Source organism: Mesoplodon bidens, assembly GCF_964165515.1.
Source record: "Mesoplodon bidens genome assembly, chromosome: 13".
Taxonomy (NCBI): domain Eukaryota; kingdom Metazoa; phylum Chordata; class Mammalia; order Artiodactyla; family Ziphiidae; genus Mesoplodon; species Mesoplodon bidens.
In genome coordinates, this window is record NC_138169.1 from 47184057 (window position 1) to 47199591 (window position 15535).

The window sequence follows — 15535 nt, forward strand, 5'->3', positions numbered from 1 at the left end:
CCCAAGGCAATCCAATCCAAGGCTAGGCAATCTGGCTGGTACCCTACGACACCACAAAAACAGCTCCTGTAGTGGCTGTCACAGAGCTCCTACTTACCAAATCCATGATTCTCCTTCCAGACTTTACCCCACTGAACTATATGTCCCACTGCAACGCTTGTTTTGCTGATCATCATTTTTATTTATTTACTTATTTTTGCGAAGGTCTCTCTTCACTTTCATGATCTCTCTCTCTTCCTTCATTTTCTTATTCCTATTTCTCCACTTGCCCTAGGCTGATGGATTTCATCTGTGGCTACCTTGTCTTCAGCCTCCACCAGCTGTCCTTGGGCAGCCATCTAAACTTTCCACAGTGTCAATCACACTGCTTCCCATTTAGGGTTGGGGAGTGAAAAAGGTAAAAGAGCCTCATGGGAAACCCTTCAAACTGCACTTGCGCTTCCTTCATATTCCAATTTAACCCCTATCATTCCACATTTAAGAGTAACTAACTTAGTGAGTCACTTCTGCTTGCACAAGTTAGTTTTATTAACTCAGGTGTGTCAGGGGAAAAATAGATATGTAGCATTCACCTATATGCCAAAGGCACCCAAATCTCTCTCCAGTTAGACATTTCTCCTGGGCTCTAAGCCCTTATGTCCATCTGCCTCCCTACTGACAAGTTCTTCCGGGCTATCCTATAAATGTCCCAACTCTATATCTCTAAAAGCAAAATCGCCCCCTCAAGGCACTTGCCTTTCTATAGTCCCTACGACCCACAGCCTGGTTGTCTAAGCCAGAATACAAGCATCGTCTTCAAGCTTCTCCCTTTCCTTCAACCCCACTATTCACATCCTCTCCACTCTGCCCTGATCCAACTACAACCTTGATCAGGTTTGAATCTTCTATCACCTGAGCTACTGTAAAACTTCCCACCTGGTCTCCCAGCCACTGGCTCTGCCCACTGTAACCCACACTCCATGCAGAAGAACTGCTCTAAAACAAAGGATTCCAGCATCCCCCTTTTCAGAACTTCTGATGTTTCCTGCTACTCACAAGACAAAAATATTAGCATGGGAAGCCTGACCAGTAAGAGAGGCCCAGAAAAAAGAAATACCTGACACAGTGGCCCAAACCAAAAGAACCCCCCAAAAGAGCCACGGTGACCAGAGAACTTGGTGAGGAAAGAAACCAGAAGGACCTTTGAAACACAAAGCAAACTGTAACAGCTCAGAAGAGCACAACCAGACTCACCCAGCCAGGAGGCTAAAGGGCTGCCATAAGAAAGCTGCAGGCAACTAACAAGCTACTCTCTGAGCAAACTGAGAGAAACACAGCCAGAACGTTGGGGGGACTTTGAGCAAGGACCTACTAAGCCACCCGCTCCCACAACACACCCCCACGCCCTGCCCACCCATCCCCAGCTCCACCTGACCCAGCAGGGCACCAACCTCCTTGAGACCCAAAAAAGCAAAGCACAGGGTCAGGTGATTCCTCAACGGGCCCACAGGAATTCACACCAAAGTGGCCCAACCAGACTCCACCTCTACGCAAAGAAGAAAACAGCCTGAAAGCAAGTCTAGCAAAGGTCAGGACGGTCGGTGAGTCAAATGTACAGTGAAATCTCCCACTCCCAGGGGAGCTGTGCAATCTCCCCCACAATACTGCCCCGCTGATTAAAGGCTCATCAACTTCTTTCTTAACCACAGACAGCTTTAATAAAGCTGTGTGAACCAAGGCCAGTTTCTCTCAGCCAGGAAGTTCAGGGACCCCCAAGTGCCAGAACACGAGGCCGGGCAGGGGAGACTCGAGACTCTTCCCAATCTGGCCCATCTACCAACCCACGTCCTAGATGGTAGCCAGATGGAAATACTCCTATTTTCTGGTACCTACCTTTGCTCATGCTGTTCCCTCTGACTAGAGTCCCTTGGCTCAGTCCAGATAAATCCTATCCATCACCTCCTCTGGAAGTCCTTAACCAGACCTCGCTCCCCACGGCATGCTTTCTGAGGACCTGATGCAGCCCTTTCACAGCGCTCATCCCATTGTATGAGGGAAGGAACTCTGTCTTGGTCATCTTTTTTCCTCAAACAATGTCTAGCCTATCTGAGGTGCTCTATTCATGTTTGCTGAATGAATCTATAAGTCAGTTCACCTACTCCTTTGATACAATAGCAGGTAAATGACTATGTTGTTATATTGAAAACAGTTTCACACTAAATGGAACTCCATTTTCAATTCAGCCAAGGCAAGACCTTAGGGGAAGACTGCACTCACCTTTTTGCAATCATGCACAAAAGTAGAAAGAGAATGAGAAAAAATTCAGGGCACCAGCCTCTATTGGGTGGGCTAGAGCAATGTGTCCATGGATTTCCAGGGTGGAGGGTGGTCTGCAGACCAATTTCCCTTAGTACTAAAGTTCCTAATATAAAGAAAGTTCCTGTGTTTCTTGCATGAATTAGAAATTTCAAGGAAAGTGTTTCAAATTATTCTTAAAATAATGAGCTTTGAGTTTGCTGGAATTCATTGCAGATTAAATTCCAAAGAGTCAAAAAGTTGTTGAGCCACATGAGAAAACATTGGAAACTAAACATATTCTGCTATCTACAACTGTGTGGTACTATCTTCTCAGAAGGAAGAGAGGGAGAGGAAAACACTGAGGAAGGAGACTAACAAGAGTAACTAAAATGATAGGACTGACTGCGTGGGGGAAGACACACGACAAAAATAGGTCTCTGGGCAAAAAACATAGGAAAATACAATTGATGTCTACTAAACAGGTTGATGTGGATAGGATCAATATGGATTTTTTAACAGAAGAAATTTGAAACATTTATTTAAGATCAATTAAAAAATGCTCTCTTACATAACATGTATTTTACTCATAAGAAAATTCTGCCCCAAGATGTAATTCAGGCTAAAATATGAATTATTTCAAAAAGATTCTACGTATATCTAATGTAAACTAGTTATAAGAACCTAATTAGTTTGGGGTATGTCTCATTAATAAGAAATCTGTGATGCAGAGGTAGAAAACAAAACTTATGGTTACCAAGCGGGAAGCAGGGGGAGGGATAAACTGGGAGACTGGGATGGACACATACACACTACTATATATAAAACAGATAATAAGAGCCTACTGTACAGCACAGGGAACTCTACTCAATACTCTGTAAGGACCTATATGGGAAAAGAATCTAAAAAAGAGTGGATAAATGTATATGTATAACTGAGAAGTAAAACAACATTGTAAATCAACTATACTCCAATAAAAATTAATTAAAAAAAGAAATCTGTGATGAAATGAGAAGTATGCATAAGGCATTTCTGTAGCATACCAAAGTACTGTGGTTGTCTTGAAAATCAAATTGTGCAATAGATCATTGTATTGTGAGCTGAACGAGCCACATTTTTTTCACGGAACATCATTTTTACTTAAAGGTACAACTGAAAAACTATGGTCATTTAGACTTCTGTATTTGACCTACATTTCCCCCAAAAAGAGCAAAATGAGCCTGACGCTTCAAGAAAAACTGACAGTATGTGTTACCAATGACAAAATTCAACCTTTCAAGCAAAAATTTTAGTTTTGGAAAACTGCTTCTCAATAATTAAAAGTAAGGAGGGTTTTTTGCTGCTAAATAATGCTAGTTTGAGAAACAGATTCAGTTTAACAAACTGTTAACACTTCACAAGTTTTGGTTTTCATTCTTCTTACTGGCTTCAATCAATTTTTTTAAGTTATAAATTAGAAGACCCAAAAGAACAGAGTAGTTTAAATCATGTCAACCTAATTGCCTAGAAGACAACTGCCAAAATTTTTATGCCATGTCAGTGATTGTTCTATGGCAAACATTAAGTATAGAAATAAGAAAGATATATTACTATCTCACATCAATTGAATTTTAAGAATCTATAGATAATATATTAATGCAATAACAAAAAATGGCTATCAAGTGAAAGCTGGAATTCTGATTTCCTTTGGTTAGCTTTTGGAGTAAAGTAATTTTAATATATTACTCAAAATACCAAGAAAGTAAGAAAATTGTTATCTAAGTGCAAAAAAAACTTCTCCAGAATCTCTCAAAGTTAAAATATCTGATAAAATAACATCCCCCAAAGATGTCCAACCTTTAAAGAGCTACATAAGAAAGTAAAAATTGTTGTAGAATGAGAAGTTAATTGATAAGACTTCCAAAATGGCAGAGAATTTTAAGAAAAAGCTTGCTGAATATTTTGGCTAACTACTCTCAAATCCACTGAGCTATCACTGTCATTTCTACTACAGGCTTCAAGAGGTATCCAATTTAGCCTAAAGAAAAAAACTGCATTAAAAGAAAATAATATGTTAAAATATTCATATTTTTTTCAAACTTTAACCCCAAACCTCTATTTCGGGATATCAAGGTTTCGACAATTTATGCCTTCTCAAGCATCATTCTGAGCTTATACGTCTTACTTGAACCTGAAAATTTAATCAAGAAAATAATTTTTAGGAAACACAACAGTCTTGATGAGGTTTGGTGAGGTCTGTTTCTTCCCTCCCTCCTGCAATCCACTGAAATAATCTACTACCATGTGAGACAATGCCCTGATAATAATTCCATCTTAAAATTCTGCAGGTGTTTTCACTGTGTAAGAGGCCATACATACATTTTTAGCTCACTCAGGGGAGAAATGGTACTGGTTCAAAAAACTACTAATGTCTAAAAAGAAATGATAGGAGATGCACAATGTTACTAACTAATTTAACATTAAATACATAATAACCCGGAAGAACTCAGAAAAGTTCTGGAAATACAATGTTTTAATATCCACATGAAGTTCACATTTTTTGGTCATGAGAATGCCACACTGGCACCTTTTCAACCAGAGGGGCTGAGAAACCAGGATGTTTACTAAAGAGGCTAATTCAAGCAGATTATACAAAAGTGTATTTTGGACTAGAAAACAAAAGAAAAAATGGTAAACAGGTTAAAACTGTAAACTATCTTGCATAATTGTTAATTTAATCATTTTATCTCAGAATTCATCCTAACAGGTAGCAGAGGCTACCTACCCTTGAAAAGCAGACCCAAGCACACTAAACAATTGGAGCATTGTTTTTACTAGACAACTCATCGCCTAAAAATTCCTGAAGTGTGGCACAAATGTTCATTGACCCCATTCTAAAAAAGCGACCTAGAACACTAGAACAGTACAGTCTTGAACTCACTCACATTCCCTACTGTGGGTTTCTCCATCGTGTTTTTACATCTAGTTAATATAGCTGAGAGTGTTTGAATAAAATTACGATTACTAAGTTTAAGCTTAAAAACTTAATATTAAATGGATAAAGCTGTCACGAATACTCAAGAAAGCGACCAGGGCATCTCGGGCCATCACACCTTATTTTGTTCTGTCCATCTAACGCAGTCTTTAAGTTGTTTAAACGTGCACTGACAAAACTCACATGCCAAAGCCATGCCCCGAAGCAGTTTACGTGACAGGTCTGAAATCGCATTTCAAATAAAATGCTTTCTGCCGGGCCCCTGTTTATACAGCTTCCAAATCCCGTAAGTAACATGCTGCGTTTCCTTCACTGTGACCGTGAGAAGTGAGGGTGTGTCTCGGTGCTTACCGATGCCCGGAGCCACATAGATGAAGTAGAGGCAAGACGAGGAGAGGGAGAAGAAGAAGATGAAGGCGAGGAGGGAGCGATTGGAGACCCGCATCATCCGCCTGAGCACAGACATCTTCCTCTTCCCGGCCGGCAGCTCGGGCTGCGCTCTCAAGGCGGACTTGGGGGCACCGTCCAGGCCCTAAACTTCCATGAATGTGCTAAAAACCCCGAGACTGCAGCGGGGTCCGCGCGGGGAGGATCTGGGATAGAGGGGCCAGAGCGGGAAGGAGGAGAGAAGAGGGAGCCGACGGAATGAATGAGAGGCGGGGGAACCGGGGGAGGGGAAGAGTGGGAGGACGCGCGGGAAGGGGGGAGGGGACGCACGGCGGGGGGCCCCGGGGACCAAATGACCCGAGGAGGCCGTGAAAGGGCGAGGACCCGCGTTCGATACGCCAGGTAGCGGCGGGAGGAGGGGCTTTAAGTGGGGAGAGGTGCGGGCTGCCCGCCGCGGTGCCCCTGCGGAGAGGGCCGGCCGACTGCAGTACGCCGGGCTCCCCCGCGGCTCCGGCTGCCCGCGCCCGCCGGGGTCCAGGTCGCGAAGCCCCTGCGCTCAGGGTCCGGGCAGCCCGCGCTTGGCAGGCCTGCACCGCCTCCTCCTCGGGGCCGCGGCGTCTCGTGCCTGCGCGGGGCTAGCGTGGGCGCCGGGGCCGCAGCCGGCGCGCGCAACGCGCCGGGGCCCGCGGGGGCCCTAGGGGCAGAGGAGCTGGGCGCTCGCCAGCGCGCAGCCTCCTCCTCATGCCGCGCCGGGCCCCGGAGTCCCGCGGCGGCCGCGGGAGCCGAGCGCAGGCGAGGGCGGCGTCCCGGCCAGCGGCGAGGGCGCTCCGGTTCCGGCTCCTGCCTCCGCCAGCTGTCCGCCCGGCCGCAAGGGCGGCAACCGCAGCAGCATTACCGCCGCCGGCCCGGGGTGAGGCGCCCCCGCCGGCGCCGCCCCCGCACGGCCCGCGGACACCAAGCGAAGAGCCGCGGGGCGACTCGCGCGGCGGGCGGAGCCGAGGAGCCCGAAGAGGGGGAGGCCAGACGCCGTCGGAGCCGCGTCTGAGTCGCAGAAGAGGCGGACCTGCGAGGGCGGGTTACCCGCGGAGGAACACCGGGCACGCGGGCGGGACCCGAGACCCCCGGCAGCCCCACGCGCTAGCTCGGAACTGCAGGCGGCGCTGCGCCGGCCCCGAGGAAACCTGGAGGCTCCCGCCCACCCTTCCCCTCCCCTCGTCCGAAACACCGCGCCTCCTGATTGGCCTGCGCCGCACCGCGCCGAACAACCTGCCCCCTCCTCCCAGCGCCGGGACCGGCGCCCCGGCCGCCTCCTGCGTCACCGTCGTCCCCGCCCGCGCGGGGACCCCGGCGCTCCCAGTGCTGCCGGGGGCTGAGGGACGCGTCTTGAGCCTTGGATACGTTCCACTCTGGGGATCGATAATGAAAGATGCTGTGTCTTTATCTCGAGGAGGAAGCTTCTGTGGTGTGGTGTGCGTTCCTCCCAAAAAACACGCTCCGGGAACAAGGTGTTTTCCAGTACTGGATTAATGGAACCTCCCATCCCGCACTTCCTATAGAAACATACTGTCAGGATGTGATACGGATCTATGTATATCTCATAATAGGACTTGCCTTCCCATTTGAAGGTGAGCACTGAGTAGCCCTACTTTAGCTGTATCCGTTCAGACGGGGAGGAAAAGACTTCTGTGCAGCCAATAGGCCCTTGAGCGCTGCAGCACCAACCAGCTTCAATGGGCAAATTGCTTTAATGCACCTCCTAGATCGTGGTCTACCCTTTGTTCAAAAGCTACTTTTTCCTACTAGCTGGTTCTTAGCTATATCGCAATTTTCCAACGTGTGTTTGTAGTTGTTTCTTTTGCAGCTAATCAGGTAGAAAGTGACTGGATGCCCCCTACTGCCATTATTTGCTCAGTATTTCCAGATGCAGTGGTATTGAACACCACTTGACTGCCAGCAAATATGGTACCTTCTTAGCAAGAGACCCATGCCTTCCATCGTCTCTGAGATAGTACTATGCTTTGTGGAGCCTGTAACACCCGAGTTTATAATTCCACCAAGGGCTTTTATTAACTGAAACTCATGCCAAGCCACTACCCTCTGCAAGCCTCTCTTCTCAGCCTTCAAATGGTGGGTGTGATACCAGCTTTCAAGTCTATGGGATTAAACCGGGTTACTGTGTAAAATGCTAAACATGATGTCTGGCACCTAAGAGGTTTCCTTACCTCCCTTTAGACAGTTGACTGGATGGAATCACCAGTTCAACTTCATTTCTTAATATTTTGCTTTTTGGAGTACTTACAAGTTACTGAACTTCTCTGGCTAATTTGATATTTAATGTGAAAGGAAATGACACTGTTTGGTAACATTTTTAGATGTTTGAGGGAAATCTGAAATACAAAATGGAGCAACATATTAAATAAGAGATAAAACTCACTTGTAAAAAAAATACGTATGCAAGAGAAAGAAATCCATGAGTGGTGAGGAAGCAAAGTTGTAGTACTTCCCCCTCTGACCCTGCTGACTTTTATCTCTCTTTATTTGCACCAGTTCAACTGTTGTTTATAATGCTAATACCACTGTGCTGGCTTGGCAATGGATAATTCTTCCAAGGAAAAATTGGCTTTTTGAAAAGAAAGTTTACTATGAAACTAAGTGGGAAGTATTAATATCTTAGAAATTGATGATTAATCTTATTTTAAGAAATCTGAAGTCTGTGTACAGATGTGCTTGGCTGGCATAGATGACTGCCATTGGTATCTCTTAACATGGTACTTGTTAAAAATGATTAGTTCTCCCCTGGAGTTAAGCAAGTACCAGAAAACCAGTTTAGTCGGTGCACCCTTTAGCATTGTTGCTCACCAGCCACAGAGAGAGGCAGCCACGCCTCTAGAGCCAGGCAGCCTGCGGTTGGATCCCAGTTACTCAGGTCAAGTGACCTAAGTTACTTAAAGCTCCCTGTGCCTCCACTTCCTCATCAGCTAAAGAAGATAACCATAGTGCCTATTAGGGTTGTTGTGAGGAATAAACTGAATGAGTTAATTCTTCCAAAAAGCTTGGGAGAGCCTGGTACCTAGTAAGCACTATTTGAATATATGTTAATTTTTTTTAATCTCTCCTTTAGATTACTCTCTGCCAACTAACAAGTTATGCTGGTGTCTTCCTATTTAAAAACCAAATTTCCTACTGATTCAGCCATGAAGTCTCAGTCTCTAATGGTCTGAAGGATGCCTCAGGGTCTCAGTTCATTTGTAAAGCAAAGGTCAATGAGATACTCAGAGCCAAACCTTTTCAAGCCCAGATTATTACCTGACACTTCCTCAGGAGCCAGGTAAGGCCCAGCAGAGGAGTGACCTTACAAAAATCTACTAAGTTTCATTTTATAACAAAGAGACCTTAAACATAAAATCATAAGACATAACTTACAGTAGCAAGACACAGTAAATTTCATTTACCTGCTTTGTTCTACATTTAGTACCACCAAGTATTCCTTTTATTATTTTCTGTCCACTAGAGACCCCATGCTCTTAATTATTTGGGTATCAAACTGAGTAAGTTACAACTAATGGTTTTCTATTTATATTAATCAGAAATATATTACTGAGGAACTTCCCTGGTGGCACAGTGGTTAAGAATCCACCTGCCAATACAGGGGACACATGTTCGAGCCCTGTTCCAGGAAGATCCCACATGCCGTGGAGCATCTAAGCCCATGCGCCACAACTATTGAAGCGCACGTGCCTAGATCGCGTGCTCTGCAACAAGAGAAGTCACTGCAATGAGAAGCCCGCACACGGCAATGAAGAGTAGCCCCCACTCGCCGCAACTAGAGAAAGCCCGCGTGCAGCAACAAAGACCCAATGCAGCAAAAATTTTTTTAAATAGATAAATAATATTTTTAAAAAAGAAATACATTACTGAGATTGTAATTACCACAAAAAAGAGAAATGTACTTGTTTAATGAGATGGATGACATTTTACTTGGTCTGGGCTAGGATAAACAATATCCATTAAGTGTTTTGGACTTTCTCGTCACCTTGGTAAAATAAAAATCAGTAAGTTTTTTTTCCTTGTGAATTGGGGAAAAAAGAGAATGAAAGAGCACGTAGATCTCAGTTTTATGATTGCTTAGGGCTCCGACCTCCATATTATAGTCACTGATTAAATATAGTAATTTTATATTTTTAAATACATGGTCTCAGCATCTGAGATTCAGTTAAAGAAAATTGTTAGGTTGATAGATTGTGCTTAGACAGTTGAATTTTTTTACTTACATAATTGGAACGTAGATTGTATAAGAGTTAGACATTGGCATGATTCATAAAATGGAATATGTATTCCAAAATATTGTTGTGGTACAGAAACTTCCCTTAAATAAAGCCCATTTTCCCACTGATTTCCATTATAAATATAGAGTTCTGCTGAGAAAAAAATATTAGTCCCTATCTCTTATTTAAGTTATATTAAAGAAATCTTAAATTTCTTACATTTGAGATCAAACATAATCACCTTAAAGCTAGATTTTAATAATCTTACATATATGAAATAATCCAGAACTTAATAATACTCTATTATAGTTAAATTTGAAAAAACCACCGTCGTGCCAACAATCCTCAGTTCAGCAGTTGACCCAAATTTCATACTCATCTTAAATTGCCTTAATCCTTTCATCCTGAATCCAAGATCATTCTTCCACATCATAAGACTGCCCTGTAGCATTTTCAAGTATTCAGACCACTTTCCTATCATTTCATAACATCCCTTTGGGGGAGATATGGCAAGTATTATTATATCATTTGGGCATGAGGAAACGAAAGCGCAGTGAGGTACAATATCTGGCCTCAGGTCACATGGTGATCAGTAACAGAGCTGAGGAGAGAGCCAAGATGTTATCAGCTTCATTCAGTGCCCTTTCCACAAACAACACCAGCTCTCATTTTCACACGAATTCCTTTGCCTATCAGGGCAAATATTTGATTTAGTGTATATTTTAAATATTTCCAGAAATAAATATATGCAATCCATTTTTCAAACTTTCTCTACCAATTTTGTGTCAGACATCTGTATCAGGAACCAAATAAATTGTACTACATGGTACATAAAGTTAGGACCCAACTGTCTAATTCTTGCTTGTCATCAGTTGTTAAGTCAAAATGAGAAAATGAATAGATTGTGTTTGCTTCATCCATTCTTTTTCTCAGCTTAATGCTAGGTCCATTCAACAGATTGCTAGTTTCCCCTTCAAGGGGATCTGAGCTGCCGGGCACTAGCCACTGACTTTCCCCCTGGAAAAAGAAGCCTGCCCAATGGCGATGGAATGAGAATCTGTTCGGAAAACTATGAGGTTGGAAGGTAGAGGAAAAGACAATAAAAAGGAGAGATAGGCGATTGAAAGAGTAGTTGACTCACATACCAGGCAGTGCCCTGTGCCTTACATGGAGAGGATGCTATTCAGGCTCCCTCCAGGGTAAACATAGAGGCTGCCTCTTGACTTGCTTGAGGCTTCCTTTGTATCCAGCCTGCCTGAAAGCTGAGGGAAATCAAAGTCTCTGCACATATGTAACCCAGATACACAGGCACCTCGGGTATTGTGCACACCAGCTGGACCATTCAACCCTAGAGAGAAGGCCCATAAACTTGGCTACTGAACAGACAAAACAAATATCCACATTCCTAGAGCAGCCTTGAATTCTAAATAGCAGTCCTAGGTAACTCTGAGAGAGATCTTTCTTATTAATACACATATCCATAATAAAAAGAAGGGGAAAAAACTCCTGTTACTTGATGCAGTTAAAAGAATCTGCTTGTTAAAGTCAAAATAGCCCACCCTCAGTCACTGGATTTTTTTTTTTTTTTTTTTTTTTTTTGCTGTATGCGGGCCTCTCACTGTTGTGGCCTCTCCCGTTGCAGAGCACAGGCTCCAGACGCACAGGCTCAGTGGCCATGGCTCACGGGCCCAGCCGCTCCGCGGCCTGTGGGATCTTCCCGGACCGGGGCACGAACCCGTGTCCCCTGCATCGGCAGGCGGACTCTCAACCACTGTGCCACCAGGGAAGCCCCACTGGATTTTTTAAGAAGTCATTTACTGAACACGATTCTATTTTGATGATATATAATAGTTTCCCAGAACTTAGTACAAAAGCAGGGCAGTAAATAATTATTGAATGAATTAATTAACACAGTCTTAACTTTTACACTATTATGTATATTCTTTTGGGTTTAGTGTAACAATGAGTACAAGTTAGTTCACCTTATCTCATCCAGAGCATTTTATCAAAAGAGCCATCTTCATAGGTGAATGACTCATAAAAGTAGAGGATAAAATATGTAGGTGAAAGGAGTATCCTATGACAGTGTTCTTCTATCAGATTAAGAATCCTATAGCTGTGGCAGACAAAAGCATTTTAAGAAATGGAATTATGATATAGAATAGCTTTTAGTGAAGGACATTGGTAGGCCATTTTCTATCTATTTTCATATTTAACATAAGTCTCATAGGATTTTCTCAGTCTGTGACTAAATCACTCTGGGAAAAATACTGCTTTCAGAGCTTAAATGGGTAAATGTGGAAGTGAGAAATAGGTTTCAGGTAAATTTGACAAAGGATTTCAGTGTTTCTGTGTCTGGAAAGAGAATTTTGGAATACTAAGGTCCTGACTTGCTAAAATCCACAAGTTCATAGTCACAAGCTTGATGTAAGTTATTGTAACAAGACGTGAAAACATAAGAACTTTAGATACCTCAGAGCTAACTAAAAGAAGGAAAGAAACCAAAACATTTTCAGCCTGAATAGTATGAATAATACCAATCCACCATGACCAGTAAGGAATGCCCCAGAAATGCAAGAACCTGGTAACATTAGGCAAATTATTAGCATAACATATTAGGTCAAAGAAAAAAAAACAAGTGTCTTTTTTTAAGTAGGTAAATGTATAAATATAGGACAGTTTATTTACCTATCTTATTATTTGTTAAAGGACATGGCTTTTCAGGTTGACTCAATTATGAATAAAAATATTATAAACTTATGCATTTCATTTTGGTTATATACCTAGTAGTCAAAATTCTTGGTTTTATATGTGCATGATCAGACTTCAGAGATAATGGCAGACAATTTCCCAAAATGGTTATACCAGTTCACAACCTCATCAGCAGCATTTGAGAGTTCAAGCGCTCACCTCACCAACAATTAGTATAGTCAACCTTATTAATATTAGCATTTCAGGTAGAATATAATGGTGTCTCATTTTGGTTTTAATTTGCAATTTCCTGAGGGCTAGTGGGATTGAGCAATTTTTCATAAATTTATTGGCATACAGTATCTCCTATAGAGGCTGGAAAAGCATTTGATACAATTAAACAATTTCTGATGTTGAAACTCTTCATAAAATAGGGTTGAGGATATGTTCTATTTTGTAAAGAGCTATCTCAAGCAAGTGGCATCAGTATGATTAATGGAGAATCATACTCATTAGAATCATGAAAAAGATATGGATTGGAAGGAATTAGCAATGCACTTGGAAAATAAAATTAAAGGGTAAAAATAGTGGAAAGAAAGTGATAAAAAATTATTGTTATTTATAAGTTTATGATTACCATAAAGAGCATTAACTGGAAAACACATTAGATCTAATAGGAGAGATTAATAAAGAGCCACTCAAAAATATATATATACACACATAGTTCAGCATGGGGATACATTCCTAGAAATTAGATCTCTAACTGGACTTAATTATATAGAGTCCTATAGTTCCTATGGAGAAGTATTTTAAGCATTGTACTTAAGCAATTGCGCAATCATCTCAGCTTCTAACAATGTTTAGGATGTCCTTCAAAATGTCAAAAGATTTCTACCAACCTCCTAATCTTCTTTATCCTCTGCTTCCTAAAGCATTTCCTTAAAAACATCACAAGTTGCCAGAAAATTTGTATTCTAACCTAGTGCCTGGTCCTTCACCCTATTCCTTTGTAGTAGGTAGAGTGTTATGGTACCATAACTTTGGAAGTCAATTCGTGTCAGAATTATTTACCAGAACTCAAAATAAATCCCAGGATGGACTTCCCTGGTGGCGCAGTGGTTAAGAATCCACCTGCCAATGCAGGGGACATGGGTTTGAGCCCTGGTCTGGGAAGATCCCACATGCTGCAAAGCAACTAAGCCCATGAGCCACAACTACTGAGCCCACACGCCACAACTACTGAAGCCCGCACACCTAGAGCCCGTGCTCTGCAACAAGAGAAGCCACCACAATGAGAAACCTGTGCACCACAATGAAGAGTAGCCCCCACTCGCTGCAACTAGAGAAAGCCCGCACACAGCAACGAAGACCCAACACAGCCAACAATAAATAAATAAATAAATAAATAAATAAATTTATAAAATAAATAAATCCCAGGAGAAGCTAGAGCAGAGAAAACAACACACGTTATAGGATTACTCATCTCAGGATGACTAGGACATTACTCACTGTTTATGTTTGGTAGCAGTGTATTCCACTGGTACCTCATGGGTCGAACATATGATGGCACTCAAGAGCATTCAGAAAAACCCTAGTAATAGGGTAATATGATAGAATATTCAATATATAAATTCATTGTTATACATATAGCATATGCTTTCTTTTAAAATATAAAGATAGGGAATTCCTTGGCTATCCAGTGGATAGGACTTGGCGCTTTCACTGCCAGGGCCCTGGTTCAATCCCTGGTCAGGGAACTAAGATCTCACAAGCTGTGTGGTGCAGCCAAAAAAATTAATTAATTAATATAAAATAAAATATAATATATATAGCAAATGGAAGATATAAATTACCTGATTATATTACAAAATTGATAAAATTTGATAAAGTTACCTGGCACAAACATTAACCTGTGAGATTATACAATAAACAACCACAACAAAAAGATCACAAGAACAGCAGCAAATATATGTAAATAATACCCATGAATAAACTGAAAAGGAAATGCACAAAACCAATATGAAAGAAAAACAAAACAAAAAAAATTGGAGACAGGACTTCTGGTTTCCACATAAGGAGCTTAGGAATTGCTACTCTGTCTGAAAGACAAGTAAAACATTGAACAGACTGAAAAAAGTCAACAACTCTTATTGGATCCTTAAGGGAGATGAGGACACAGGACAAGCTGCTGTCCCCAAGTTTGGAGAAACAGCCATGGCTTCCCAGAGCAGAAAGTGGTGAGCAGAAACCACCAGGGGAATCAGTGCTGGAGTAGGAAAACCTGAACCATAACTGACAAATTGCTGGAGGCTCAGTATGAACAGGTCTGAGAGTTAGAAACTTCAGGGGACCCAGTCATGGAGGACCCCACACTTTTGTGAATTCATCTCCAGGAGCTCAAACATGTTCTCATAATAAATATCAGAGGAAAATCTCCTCATGATTCCAGGAGAGCATTCTGTTCTTAACAAGGCCTGCCCTCAGGAGAAACTAGTTAACCAGAGCCTAACTGGTTGGGGCATTATCAGAGCCTAACTGACCTGGGGAAAGGACCTATCCAACTCCAGTCAGCTCTAGTCATCTGGTCCCACCTAAAGGGGAGGAAAAAGACTGAGAAACACTTGTGAAGTTCACAGTCCAGAGACATAGGCTCACTAAAAGACTGAGAGCTAATCATAGGACTATAGAAAACTTCTTCTTCCCCCACACCTCACCACCACATTACTACAGACCTACTTATAGCAGTTCCTTTTATGCAGTACATCATGTCCAGCTATCAAGAAAAAATTAGTAGGCATATTAAAAGATAAGAAACACAATTTGAAGAGACAGAGCAAGCGTCAGAGCCAGACATGGCAGGGATGTTGGAATGATCAGACAGGGGATTTAAAACAACTATGATTAATACGCTAAGGGATCTATTGAATAAAGTAGACGGCATGCA

General features: G+C 42.4%; 2 protein-coding genes across 4 annotated transcripts in view; one reads left to right on the forward strand and one right to left on the reverse strand.

The window, feature by feature from the left end:
• B4GALT6 (beta-1,4-galactosyltransferase 6) overlaps positions 1-6171 on the reverse strand; it is a 64145-nt gene extending 57974 nt beyond the window's left edge. The window contains exon 1 of the mRNA XM_081252456.1: positions 5600-6171. Within this exon, the coding sequence (XP_081108582.1) occupies positions 5600-5714 (115 nt within the window). The 5' untranslated portion in view covers positions 5715-6171. The remainder of the gene's footprint in view (positions 1-5599) is intronic.
• Positions 6172-6331: 160 nt separating this feature from the next.
• LOC308626901 (uncharacterized protein) lies at positions 6332-10606 on the forward strand. 3 transcript variants are annotated; one of them, XM_081252457.1, is made up of 2 exons: positions 6332-7762; positions 8757-10606. In XM_081252457.1, the coding sequence occupies exon 1, from the start codon at positions 6377-6379 to the stop codon at positions 7160-7162; it is 786 nt and encodes a 261-aa protein (XP_081108583.1). In that variant the 5' UTR covers positions 6332-6376; the 3' UTR covers positions 7163-7762; positions 8757-10606. The 3 variants fall into 3 exon arrangements, with proteins under 3 accessions (XP_081108583.1, XP_081108585.1, XP_081108584.1); XM_081252459.1 differs by having other exon boundaries at positions 6332-7260; XM_081252458.1 differs by having other exon boundaries at positions 6332-8963; positions 9223-9248.
• Positions 10607-15535: the final 4929 nt, after the last annotated feature.

Excerpts from the sequence above, each read along its gene's own strand:
- LOC308626901 (XM_081252457.1), top strand. The coding sequence starts at position 6,377 with ATGCCGCGCCGGGCCCCGGAGTCCCGCGGCGGCCGCGGGAGCCGAGCG.